The sequence below is a fragment of the Psittacula echo genome, assembly GCF_963264785.1.
Source record: "Psittacula echo genome assembly, chromosome: 14".
Lineage (NCBI taxonomy): Eukaryota > Metazoa > Chordata > Aves > Psittaciformes > Psittacidae > Psittacula > Psittacula echo.
This window is the reverse complement of record NC_137750.1, coordinates 12,461,450-12,474,786: the sequence shown is the minus strand read 5'-3', so window position 1 is coordinate 12,474,786 and position 13,337 is coordinate 12,461,450. Positions and strand designations below refer to the sequence as shown.

The 13,337-nt window shown below is 54.5% G+C and overlaps 1 protein-coding gene across 1 annotated transcript; it reads right to left on the bottom strand.

Moving 5' to 3' along the window:
• Nucleotides 1-6,451: 6,451 nt before the first annotated feature.
• CCDC42 (coiled-coil domain containing 42) lies at nucleotides 6,452-10,298 on the bottom strand (the record flags this gene model as incomplete). Its single annotated transcript, XM_080629258.1, has 7 exons — nucleotides 6,452-6,607; nucleotides 6,990-7,148; nucleotides 8,176-8,397; nucleotides 9,122-9,390; nucleotides 9,485-9,671; nucleotides 9,786-9,891; nucleotides 10,222-10,298. The coding sequence occupies 7 exons, from the start codon at nucleotides 10,296-10,298 to the stop codon at nucleotides 6,452-6,454; spliced, it is 1,176 nt and encodes a 391-aa protein (XP_080485384.1).
• Between the last annotated feature and the right edge of the window lie 3,039 nt (nucleotides 10,299-13,337).

The following is a 13,337-nucleotide window of genomic DNA, read 5'->3' as shown; positions in this document are numbered from 1 at the left end:
GCTATGGCTTCACTGGGTGTTCTGGGGTGGGCTCCCATTTGGGTGGCTGCCCAAGAACTCTGGCTGCCCTCTGGCCAAAAGGCTCCAACTCAGTCTTTCTGCAGCTTGCTGGGGGGTGTTGAGATGGTGCTCAACACTGCTCGTCATGTCCATGCCAGTGAGATGGCCACAACCTATTTGGCCCTTTCCCTTGCACCTGATAGCACGTTTGTCCTTCTAAAACATAATGCAGGTGGGATCCTTCCTAGTGCAGTGCCATGAGCAGGTCCCAGTCCTTCCTGAATGTCTTCATCAGGACTGCCAGGAAACCCAGTGTGTGAGAACCTGTTCTCCAGCCTGTGCAGGGGGGTTTCCACTCACTTGTCCTTCTTGAGCAATCTCCTCCTCATATGGCTCTTACCAGCAGCCAGAATAGTCCACAAACTAAACCAGTCCTTCTGCACATATTGTCCCTCTGGCCTATTGCATACAGACCAGGCTGCGAGGTCCAAACGGGCCAACACGACACCTGGTCACCTCCAGCAAACTTGACCCCACTTTGGTCTGTGTCACCTCTGAGTCACGTCAGTGTTCTCAGTCTGAACCTGCTGACTTTGTGCTGCTCATTGTTAACGTCCTACAGCATCCTGCGACCACCACCCGCCAGTCCGTGGTGTTCTCCTTGCTTGGTGGAGGCTTCAGTGTGGACTGGAGGGAGCCTCCTGTACATCACAGGGGCAAATTAAGCCACAGGGAACTTCCCTCTGCTTTGCCAGCCCTGTGTAACAGAGTGAGGTGCAGTACACGGGGCTGTTGTCCAGCCAGGGGTGCTAGGACATCATTGGTTGCATCCATCCTGGAGGTGGTGGGACAGATGAAGCCACTCACTCCCTGCTCTTACAGAAACTGTCCAGTGATTGCTTTTGCTTGGTCACTCTACAGTCATGTGTGTGGTGCAATGTAAGTGTTTGCTTGGATCCACACAGACCAAAGGCTCTAGACCTAGAAGCCTTCCCCTCACTGTCCTTGCCTTTCCCAGGAAGGGTGGGTAACTAGAACAGTTTGGTTGGTTGGACTGAGAGGGAGCTAAAGAAGAGCCCTTGATTCAGAGCTTGCTCCATCTAATTCATCCCTACCTCCAGCCCACAAGACCCCAGGACTCAGACTTCAGCTGAGCAGTGCTTGGCCAGGCAGGAGGATGGCTGGGGGCACATGGGCAAGGTCCTCGCCTGGTTTGTTCTGTGTTTGTGTGGCTGGTCATGGAGAAAGAGACAGGCTTCTGTCCTGGTTGTACAATACCATTTGGCCTGTACTTTAACCCATGGCAAAGGTGTGCAGCACATGGGAGCGACACTGTTTCATGTGCATTGATTTCAACCCAAACAAATAAATGTCTGTTGGAAGCTTGGTTTGGAGGTATTTTCCCCGCCTGGGACCTCTGCAGAGGCTGTGTCACAGCAGGGTGGTTGAAGTGGAACAGAAGCAAGATCCTAAAGAGTCAGGTTGACTTTGGAGCTCCCTGGTATTGCAGTGGTACAGAGCAGCTCCTGATGCTGCAGCAGGATTCCCAGCCCTCCATCTCTGGCTCTTGACCTAACATTTCACTTTTGCGCTAGGCTGAAAATCTTTGGAAAGGTAAGAAACAGCCTCCCTGGGTTTGTATCCTTTATTTGTCAATATATTGATATATTGGTTCACTGATAACAGCCTTCTGTCCTCACCAAGCCTCAATGGTACCGTTTATAGATGGGCTGTGGAACATCGAATGTCTTAAAGCACTTTGCTTAATGGAGCACTGGAGGGTGTCTGGCTGCACCACCTCTTCTCTTGATCTCCCAGCTCTTCCCCTCCTGTATCCCACCCTCCAGGAGCTCCAGAGCGGGGCAGGCAGGCCTGCACACTGCAGGGCCTTTGGTGGTGACTAAAGAACACTTCATGGTGGACATGCCGGGGAAGACAAGGAGGTGGGAGATGGGCTGAGGAGGAGCGGAGAGGCAGGACAGAGTGTGGGCTTTGCTGGGTCTTGTCAGTCGTGCAGAACCAGGGCAGCTTGCTTTCACCCACAGATAAGATGTGCTCTTGTGCCAGTGACTGCTGAGAGGGGAGCAGGAAGCTCTGGCACCCACATCTTCTCTTGGATCAGGTGGCTGGAAACTGCATGCGCTCTAATTTGGGTTTAATGACTTCTATGTCTTTGCCATCTGGCAGCCAGTGGTGCTTGGCATTCCATGTTCTGGATATGTCCTGGGTACGTGCTAATTGTGCAATGTCTGAAGTGACTTCTGAAGTCACTGCTGAAGGCATTGGTCAGTGCTAGCACAGGGCTGTCCCCATGCCCCCTTGCAGAGTGCCCCAGAGGGGAGGAAGGAGGTCTCCAAGGGAGAGCATCCTAAGGGACCTTTCCATACAGCCGTGCTCTGTGTCAGAGCATGTTCCTGTCACTGGGGCTCTGCAGTGGCCTCTCTGCATGTGGCCACTCGGGGCACAAGCCCCTGAAGTGGGAACCCCCCCAGGTGCTGGGGCAGAGCTGCCCCGCAGAGCAGGGAGCAGCAGGGAGGACCAGCAGTGCCTGCTCATGCCCACGCGGGTGGGATCACAGGCTGCTCCAGAGGAAATGTTGACAGAGTCCACATTAAACCAATAACAACATCCCCATGTGCTGGGAATTTGCCATCAGCGAGAGGCAAAGCAGGCTGTGCATTTAGCCAATGCTTTAATCATCTCTTCTCTGTGCCAGGAGAAAGAAATCTTACAGAAAAACCCACCTCAACCCAAAAAGCACAATGCAAACAAATCCAAGCCCGGCAATTCCTCAAGGAGAAGGTAGGCTATGAACACAAAAAGCTTGTTCATTACACACAGCATCATAGAACTGAAACCCTGATACCTAAATAGGTCATTTTAGTCTTTCCTTCCATATTTCCATGGCATCATGAGTCACAGTGGTTTCGCTTTGTCCAAAAAAGCAACTAGGGCATTGGTGGGATCTGCTATCTTTGCTCTGCTAGTGTGGCATAAATGGCATGTAAGAAAAGGCAAAATCTGCCCCCAAGCTTCAATTGCTGGTCTCTGGCTTTCTAAAACCAGGTATTTCACTGTGTGGGGGCATGGATGGTGCCACAGAACTGAGCAGCTCCAGCAAATGATGCTGCAGAGCAGCATCCGCAGTCCTGCAGGTTCATGTTCAGGATGGTGAGGGCTGCTGGGGCCGAGCATGGCATCAGGACCAGTCAGGAGCACAGGTCTTCAGCTTAGCCTTTGAATTCAGTTGTAAGGGACATGCTGAGTGTGATGTACTGGCTGGCAGACAGACACAGCCAAGGCCAGTCTGCTCAATGAAAGGCAGAAAATAGACTGAAACAGGTCAGAAGGTGCCTGGTTGGACCAAGGCCTCTTGTTTCCTTTCTGTCCCATGCTGAAGGTTCTGAATTCTCTGAACTGGCCAGTATTGAGTGCTCAAAGGACTTCAGGAACCTGCCCCATCATCCATCCTCTGCATAAGCTCAGCCTGGAGGTAGCCTTGTCCATCACTTGCTGAGCAGCAGGCTCAGAGCTGCAGCCCCACTTCTTCCTCTCCCATTAGCTCACATCAGCTCCGCCAGCTGCCCCCAGTGAGATGCACCAAGGTGATGTGGTGAGCGGTGGCAGTGGGCGGAAGGAGAGGGGACCGCTGAGTCACCTCTCCAACGGGTGGAAATGCTCCGGCTCCCTTTGGACACATCACTGCTGAGACACAAACATGCAGTGTCCCGGCTCTCGTGAGTCATGGGTTGGCTTTCCCAGTGCAGGCAGCAGCTCCTGGAGTCGTCTGCAAGGGCACTCACCAACCCCTGGGATCCCCGAGGGCCTCAGCAGGGATCGCTCTCTCCTCCTTGTGCTTTTCCTCTCTCTTCTGCTGCTGTGTATTTGGTCTCCCAGAAGAGCAAGAGAAGGGCAAGTGCCCAAGGATGCTGCTGCCTATGGGGTGAAGGCTCCAAGATGCAGCTGTGGCACAGAGAGCTGCTGTCTCCAAGGAGGTGACAGGCTGCTCCTGAGGTCTGGTCCTGGGCTGAGCATGGATCACTCCATGCAAAGACAGATGAATATATTTGCTTCCCATTGAGAAATGGATTTTCCCTGGCCTGAAGTGCTCTCAGCACGTGCCTCTCATGGCCATGGTGTCTCATTGCTGGGGAAGGAGGCCCAGGCATGGCAGCAGGAAGGGTATGCCCCTTGGGAATGAGGGGAAGGTCTTCCCATACAAGGAATCACTGCAGACCCCTAGCCCCCACGCAGGGGGGCTATGAAGAGAGCAAGAGAAAGCATTCCATTTATAGAATCATAGAACCCCAGACTGGTTTGGGGTGAAGGGACCTTAAAGCTCATCCAGTTCCAACCCCTGCCACGGGCAGGGACCCCTTCCACTGGAGCAGCTTGCTCCAAGCCCCTGTGTCCAACCTGGCCTTGAACACTGCCAGGGATGGGGCAGCCACAGCTTCTCTGGGCACCCTGTGCCAGCGCCTCAGCACCCTCACAGGGAAGAGCTTCTGCCTAAGAGCTCATCTCAGTCTCCCCTCGGGCAGGTTAAAGCCATTCCCCTTGTCCTGTCCCTACAGGCCCTTGTCCCAAGCCCCTCTCCAGGTTTCCTGCAGCCCCTTTAGGCACTGGAGCTGCTCTCAGGTCTCCCCTTCAGGAGCCTTCTCTTCTCCAGGCTGCCCCAGCCCAGCTCTCTCAGCCTGGCTCCACAGCAGAGCTGCTCCAGCCCTCGCAGCATCTCCATGGCCTCCTCTGAACTCGCTCCAACAGCTCCACGTCCCTCTTGTGCTGCTGCCCCAGAGCTGGATCAGGGCTGCAGGGGGGGTCTCCCCAGAGCAGAGCAGAGGGGCAGGATCCCCTGAGCTGCTGCTCGTGCTCTGGGGGTGCAGCCCAACTCAAGGAGGTCTCAGTGCACCTACAGGCTCTGCGACCCCTTTCCTACCCACCATGGTCTGGTTGCCTGTGCTCGGGGCCAGCCCCCAAGTGGGGCAGCCACTGACACTGAGCAAACAGGTAAGATGTGAGGAGCTGCATGGAGCCTTCCCTGGAGCTTCCCTTGCTTTGCTTCGGAGCTGTATTTATGCTCAGATCCTTGGTCCCTGCCTTTTAGGTAAGCTTGTGCCCAGCCTTGTACCTGGCTAATTCTCACCTTGCCTTGCTGACTTGACTTTCTGGCTTCACCTTAGAGCTGCTTCATCACTGCAGACTGGCATGGGCATCACTGGACACAGCCATGGACCTTTCTGCTCTTGCTCGCACACCACTGGGCTGTGTCCTGTCAGCGAGGGCATCCTCCTGCCTCTTTTGCTGTCACCTTAACTCCTTCCCTGGAGGAGCATCCCACTCCTGCCCTCCCTGACAATGATCCCTGCTTTATAGAATGAACATAATTTAACCACTGAAGTGTAGGCACACGGTGGCTGCAGCAGTGTTTAACTTTCCTTGCCAGCTGAGATGCCACTCACCTCCCACTGCTCTGGGGATCTGTTCAGGTCTACACAGGACACATCGAGGCCCACGCTGCATTTGCATGTCAAGGTTTCAGAAAGAAATGGGCTCTTCTTCCACATACAGCTGCTGGGAAGCAGTTACTGCCCTTCCGTCTGCAATGGGGGCTTTCACTGTGTTTTCTTCTGCAGTGGCATCACAACGAGGACACTGCCGGGGTCATTTTCTGCTGATGGACAGTAACTTACTAAGCTTCAATGGCCCAACGTGGGTCTGAGCTCAGAGACTAGAGGGGAACTGGATTTCCTGGATGAGTCCTTGCTGACACCTGACCTAAGGTTCTGTGTTTCTAACTGCATTTATTCCTATGAATTCAAGCTTGCAGAGATAGCAACAGCAAAGCCACAGAAGGAGCATCCTCTGCTGAGACTCTGCAGCGAGTGTTCCCGCCCCAAACCCATCCTTCCTCTGCATTCCAAATACGCAGCCAGCACCAGCTCTGGGGAGCACCCTTTCTCCTTGTCACTCATGAAAGCACAGGTTTGGGGAAGGGAGGGGGTTAATCTGTGCCTTCCTGAGGCTCCATTTGAGGGGGAAGCTGAGTTTTATTAATGTAGCACTTGTCTGTGCAGAGAAATCCACATCCACGGGTGTGCTGGTTGCCGTCCTCCCAAAGCGCAGTCCCTCCACCCCATTGTGTCATCCCTCCAGGTATTTCAGAGCTGGGTGGGATGTCCAGATGTACGAATCCCTATTTGAGACTATAGTCCTGTCCCAGCCTGCTCTCCCTGTCTTGTGTGCTTTGCATGGGCCCCATCTGCCAGAGGAGGCATCCCAATGGCATCTGGGATGAAGCTGTGGGATGAAGCTGCTCTGATGTTTCCAGTTCTCCCAGGAAATTAGGAGTCACCTTCAGGTATTTGGTTATTTTTAATGGAATAACAGATGCCAGCAACTGCACAGGACGCAAGAGTCAGAAGAGATGAAACTTCACTGGTGGAAGCTACGGCTACAATCTCTCTGGGGCCCTCTGTCCTGCTCTTCCCACCCTTGCTGAGCCCCTCACGTTGCCATGCCCTGTAGGTATAGCTGCTCGCTGGCGGTTCTGTATGTCCTTTTTGCCCTCCATGGAGATGTCTGCAAGGTCTTGGATAAGCTGCTGAATCTAGGGTGGGGAAAGGAGATGGCAGAGCTCAGAGCAGGGATGGGAACCGGAGGCAGAGGGGAGCTTGTTGGCCCCACACCACCAGAATGGGATTTTGTGCAGGACTCTGAGTTCAGGGCAAGGGCGAGTAAAACCAGACCTTGGCCACGGATTGATGTGCATCCCCTGCATCCATTGCCCCAGCCCGGCTGCCCCGCCTCCTGCCCCACAGGGACCTCCTCAAATGAGACAGGTTTGCCTGGTGTCCCCTGCCCATTCCCCATGCCCAAGAGTGAAAAGAAAGGTGTCTGTTGGGCACGATGATTTCTCTCCCTTCCCTTTGGGCAGCTGAGAGTTATTTCTGCTCCTCTTTCTGGAGAGAAAGGGTCTGGCTTGGCTCTACCATGTTCAGTTGTCTATGGCTGTCATCCACTGACACATTCAGTTTGGCGTTTATCTGTCTGTTGGCGCTCTGGAAGAGGTTGAGGATGGCCATCCTGATGGTGCCCAGCTCCATGGCTTTCTTGGGAATTGTTTTCTGGATGTCAGCCCAGGGAGTCTCCTGAGAGGAGAGGAGACATACAACATGGGGACATGCTCCAGCAAAGATGCTGCTTCCACACCGAAGACCCTGGCTTGGAGACCCTAACTTCAGCACTCATCCGTTTTGCTAGGAAGAACCTGTCCTTGCCCAGGGCTGTGGCGGTTCAGCTTGGTGTGGTGGAAGCAGACCCAGGAACCGCTCCAGAAACCTCCCCCTGTCCGTGCCAGCTCCTGCAGTCCTCCCCCTGGCAGGTCAGGTCCTCGCTGCCCAGCAGGGCTGGCTGGTACCCTGGGAGCAGCACATCCTGCTGCTGGCCTTCCAGACCGGCTGCTTCCCAGCTTGGCCTGATGGGACCCAGCTCCTGGAGCCTGCAGTATCCAGTAGTGAATTTGGCTGGGCCCCCTCAGAGCGGTGCAAAAGGAGCAGAGGTCAGCAGAGCTGGGGCATTCCTGTACACTAAGCGCTGGCTGCACATCGATGTGCCTCACTACAGCCCAGTTCAGCACCAGTCTGGTCACTGCTGGACTGGTGAGGAGGGAGGAGAAGGGGTAAGCCCTGGTGAGCAGATAATAAAAATGAACAAAGCCAACTTCACCCTGAGGCCTGAGCCATGAGCAGTGAGGACCATGAGATGTGCCACAATGAAGCCCAAAGACAGGGAGGATGCTGCAAGGAATGGTGGATGGGAATGATTATAAGCAAGCCCAATGGGCATGTGGTGGAGAAGGCTTGGGTTTTGTGCCAAGGCAGATCTCCCCAGAGCCTCGTTGGCTGATCTCTTCTGACCGTGAGCTCAAACAAGGAGTGAAAGATCACGATGGCTTTGTGAGGAGGGCCTTGTTTTAACCCCTGCTGTAATCTGCTCCAGACCTGCTCTGTCATTCTTCATTCTACAACCCCTTGGGAAGACAAAATTACACATCTCCAATCACAAAGGCTGCTACTGGGCCTTGCCACGACCCCATGGCTTAGGGGTGAGCCATCAGCTGGTCTTAACACAGCCATGCCTTGGAAATCTTCCCCTGCCCGCCCCTCATTTCCTCACCCAGAACTGGGTGTCTTCTTTAGCCTGGTCAAAACGTTGCTGGAGCTCCATCAGCTCGTGTTTGTACTGCAGGATCTCAGCTTCTTTCTCCGCTAGGTACTGGTCCAGGAACACCCTGCCTTGCTCAGACATTTCCTTGTGCCTCTCTTGTGACTGCTCCAGGTCCCTGTGCACCCTCAGCAGCGTCTTGTAGTGGGAAATGACTTCTTGGATGTCCGCAAACTGCAGCACAGGGCTCCTGGTGTTAGTGATCCCCCTGCCCTCCCCTCGTCATGATTGCATGTCTTGTGGTGCTCGGCTCCCTGCCCTGACCAGGGACAACATCTCCCATCGCCAAAAGATCTTCCCTTCTTGGCAAGACCATTGCCCCAGTTGCTTTGTGGACATGGCCCCCTTCCCTGTATGATGCCATCCCACTGTGCCAGTCCCAGCGCTGTCACTGCTGGAAGCAAGGGGAGATCTTGCACCTCTTCCCCAAGGAGCAGTGCTCTGATAGAACACACAGCACAACTGCAACTGCTGAGTGAGCTGGGCACGGGAGGGGGCAGCTGGGACTGCAGGAGGGATGCATGGAGCGATGTCCAGGCACAGCTTTTGTGCCAACTGCCTGTGTTCCCATTCCCAGGCAGCTTTTCCCTACTCCCAATCCATCAAAGTGACATGAAAGTGATACCAAGGGGTCCCCATCCCCCTCAGCCCTTTGCTTGTCCCCTTTCTAACAGATTTTCTTTCGTTTTCTTAAGCATTCATCCCCCTTCTGATTCTCCTTCCCTAACTCTGGTCCCCTTGGCTCACCTTGGTTGCAAAGAACTATGTCCCATGCCATCTGAGGTCTCTGGGTTCGACCAAGTGTTATGATTTCCCTGGACTTGCTTTGTCTCCTCTAGGTTTAACACCCACATAGGGCCCTCCTCGAGGCCATAATCTCTCTCATGTGCAAACTCACCTGTGAGATCTTCACATCCTCCAGGTATCTTTTGAAGATGGAGTATTTCTGTGCTTTGTTGTAGAGTTTCTCATGCTTATTTCTCCAGACTTCCAGTTCCCTCTTAGCTCTCAAGAGCTCAGACTCCTTTTGTACCTTCTCTCTCTTTTTGGCTGCTTTCTTCAGAGCTTGGACTCGCATCTTATGATCTTCCTGGTGATGTTTCCCCCACCAACACACACAGAGGGCAAGGGAGGCATAGGAAGGCAGAGCCAGGTCACTCAGCAGCACTGGGAGGAGATAGCTTCCCAGGGGAGAGACCAGTCCTGGAGCTCCCCTGGTTGCATTTTCACTCCCTATTTAACTGCCAGGGCTGTTCCTCACAGCTCCAGAGGGGCTCGGGCAGCCGTGGTGGCCCCGGGCTGTCTCCCCAGGCGGGAGGTGTGAGGCTCAGGTCGGTGCTGACCTTTACGATCCGCAGGGATTCCTCCATGTGTGTTTTCAGCTCAGCTGCCTGGGTGTGCAGGTCCCGCCACCAGCGCGCCACGGCTTTCATCCTGTCCTTCAACTCCTGGCAGCACAGAGCGAGTGTGACTGCTGCTCGCACCCACAGCCAGACCCTGCCCTCCGCTGCCCTCCAACAAACCCTCCCAACCAGGCCCCAGCACCATCCCAGCTTCCTCACCTCCTTCTTCGCCTCCAGAGCCTCTCGCGTCACTTTGGCTTCTTTCTTCTTCTCCTGGAGGCAGATAAATGCGGACAGGGAGTCCTCCTCTGCCTGTCGCAGCTTCCTGCACACAAGGTTTCCTCGAGGTTACGTGCTGCTCCAGTGCCTTGGCAGGGCGCGGGGTTGCTCTGCTCTCAAGGTCCTGAGTGGGGTGATGGGGCACAGCAACCCAGCACTGGTTTAGATCCCAGCTGTCAGCATGGCATCCCCACCCTCCCCAGCAGGGATCCCACTGACCGAGCCAGGGGGTGTTACAGGGAGGAGGAGGGCTGGGGAAGGGAGCTACAAGAGGAGACTGAAGTGGTGGAGACAAGGGATGTGCTTGCCATGGTAGAGGAAGGAGGCTGGAGGAGACAGGAGGACGGGATGGGAGCGGGTGGAGGAGCTCCCTCACCTCAGCAGGTGCAGGAGGTTCTGCCTGTATTCAATGCGGAAACACTCCAGCAGGTCCTCATCGTCCATGGTGCCCATTGCTGCAGCCACGGGTTCAGGTCCTCACGGCACCGCTCCTCTCCGAGGTCAGAGCTGCCCTGGCAGCGTGTGTGCAGGCAGCCGGGCAAGCGGTGAGCCCCTGCATGCCTCTGGCCTCTGCCCCCTCCCTGTTGTGCCCGAGGTGTTGATGCTCACCAGCTGCGGGTGGCAGTTGCCAGGCACAGTTGGAAGATGCTGATGCGGTTGCCTGGACACGGCAGCGAGAACCAACCACTCTGTCCAGGGCCTGGCCTCTGGGAAGCTGAACCAAGGCAAAGTCCTTTCCTCACCTCACTGTTACTCATCCCCTGTGTCCTGTGGCCTCTGCTGTCTTGTGCAGGCATTGCAGCGACCCCGACATCCACACCCCACTGCCCCCGAGACCAGGGCAGGAGCTTGCTCCCTCTCTCCCAGTGTACCAGATGGAAAGACAGTGAACCTGAGGCGCACGCGCAGGGATGCTGGATCACTGCCCATGGTTCCTTCTCTGTGCGGGACTGAGCTCTACCATGAGCTAAAAATCAGCTGCTTGCTTGGTTGGTTGGTTGTTTTTTCCCCAGGACAAGGTATGTGAACAGGGTCCATTGCCCAGTACCAAGGGGTGATATCCATGGGCCAGGTGGAGAAAAACCTACAGATAATGGTGACCTTTGGGTCTGCTCCTTCAACAGGAGATTCCTCCCTCTGATGTTTTACTCCTGTGAATCTCTGGTCCCCCATTGGCTCTACCTACAGGAGCACTTCTGTGAGCTACTGAGCCCGGAACACTTGCAGGAAAGGTTGTGGCTCTCTGAGGGGGGAAGAAGCCTTCATCTTACAGCCCTGACACACATCAGGGCAATTGTTTTCAGGCAAATGTCACCCCTTGGCTCATTATCAACCAGTAGGAGCTGGAGCAAGACTGCCCAATCCATCTGGCATTGAACAGCAAGATGTATGGTCCAGGAAAAGGACCACGTGTTGTATGAGAGATGCTTCATTTGAGACAAATGACTCAAGGTAAAGCAGTGAATATGCCTGGCTTTTATTGCTGAAGTTCAAAACGGTCCCACCAGTGAGAGGTGACTTCCCCTGTGTCTATCCTGAGGTCATTATGGGGCTGTTCCCATCCCAGCAGGTCAGGAGGATTAACCCTGGCCTTCTGGAGCAGATTCTGGACCTTAGCAGGGACAAGCCTTGCCTGGGAGTGGGGTTTGTGCCTGCCCATGAGTGAGGGGGCTCAGCTCCAATCCAGAGAGGAAAAGTCCTACCCAGCCCTGCACCCCTGGGCTGGAGGAGCTGCTGGTGCCCAGCAGAGCACGGGAATGCACTGGATGAGCACCCAGGAAGGTCTCAGTGCATCTCAATGTCCAGTACTTGTGCGGAGCTGGGAGCTGGCAGCGTCTGTCAGGGAAGTGACCATGTCCTGCACTTCTGCACAAGCAGAGCTGGGATCAGTCCTCTGCCCGGCTGGAGGGAAGCTGAGCAGGGTGGGATCAGCCCCTGCATTCACAGCCAGATGGAAGTGCCTGCAGACAGCTTTCTTTAATGTTCCTCATCACCATTTCACCCTCACAGGTTTTATCTTTGACAAACTCTCCCCTCCTCTATAGACTATGCATTTAAAAAGTGTTTCTTCCTATTATGCTCTCCATAGCAACTGCATCAGCTTGCTGTGGATAAATTACCTCTGACTTGACATCTCTTAGTAGAATATAGAAAATGCCATTTCTGAGTCACAGCTCCCTAGAAGAACCCTTTTCTTTTCACCTCTTGGAACAGCCCCCACCTTTCTACCCTTTGAAGGAAACTGCTTTATTTATGTTTTTCTTTCAAATCTCCTCTGCTCTTGAAGCTCCTGGAATTGAAGGCTGATGGAAAGCTGACACTGACTTTTCCTCCCGGCCTTCAGAAGCTCCCAGCACAGTACATAAACACCCTTGGTGATTGCTGGTCCCTCTAAATCAGACAATCACAGATTGGTTTGTGTTGGAAGGGACCTTAAACCCCATCCAGCTCCAACCCCTGCCACGGGCAGGGACCCCTTCCACTGGAGCAGCTTGCTCCAAGCCCCTGTGTCCAACCTGGCCTTGAACACTGCCAGGGATGGGGCAGCCACAGCTTCTCTGGGCACCCTGGGCCAGCGCCTCAGCACCCTCACAGGAAAGTTTCTGTCTTAATGGCAAATCACATTGGGCTCTCTATTGACGTGATTTTGAATGGCTGAATCTCTTCCCAGCATTTTCCCCACTTCTTAGGTCCCCCAAGATGAGCTTCTACCCCGGGAGAGCATGATGCTGTATCTTGGTGGGCACAGAGCGCACGGGGATGTTCAAACACGGTATCTTCATTGAGTGTCCAGGGCTTTTTGGAGTTGGGAAGCAGTTCCCGTCCGGAGCCGAGGGAAAGGCGCTGCCCTGCTTCGGGAGCCTCTCCGACCTGAGACACCTCCAGATTGGCCCGAGGTCTCTCTGGGACACTGCGGCCAGAGCCCAGGAGAGGGAGCGCTGGCTGCACAAGTGCGCGGTCCCCGATGCGGTCCCGGCGCCGAGCCGCTCCCCTGCCCTGCCTCCGGGCAGCCTTCCTAGTGCTGGCCCTTCCTCTGTGTGCATCGGGCTCCACCATCAAGGCAGAAACTTGTCGAGTTCCTTTCTTGCACTGAGTTATCTCTGTTCTCACGTAGTTGGGTTGCAGAAGGAAATAGACTGGTGAGCTCACTAAGGAAATGGGTGTACAGGCTTTGTTGGGAAGGGTTATTCCACGCTTCCCTGGCATCCCTGGTGCTTCAGCTGCTTGTTCCCAAGCTGGTGTGGCTCCTCCTGTTTCACTGCATGGGGCAGTGAAGCAAGGAGATGGTGAGTGTTTGCTGCCAGCTCTCAGTGCAGGAGAACAGCAGCCTGGATATGTGGATGAATAAGAGAAAAAGGGAAGGCTCTTCCTGATTGGAGAAGGTCAATTCAACACAGGTATCCAGGGAGGTTTCCATTATAAGGCCTCATTTGTTGAGCAAATCGTTATAGCAAGTATAAGAAATCAAACAGGACAGTTTACACTTTCATG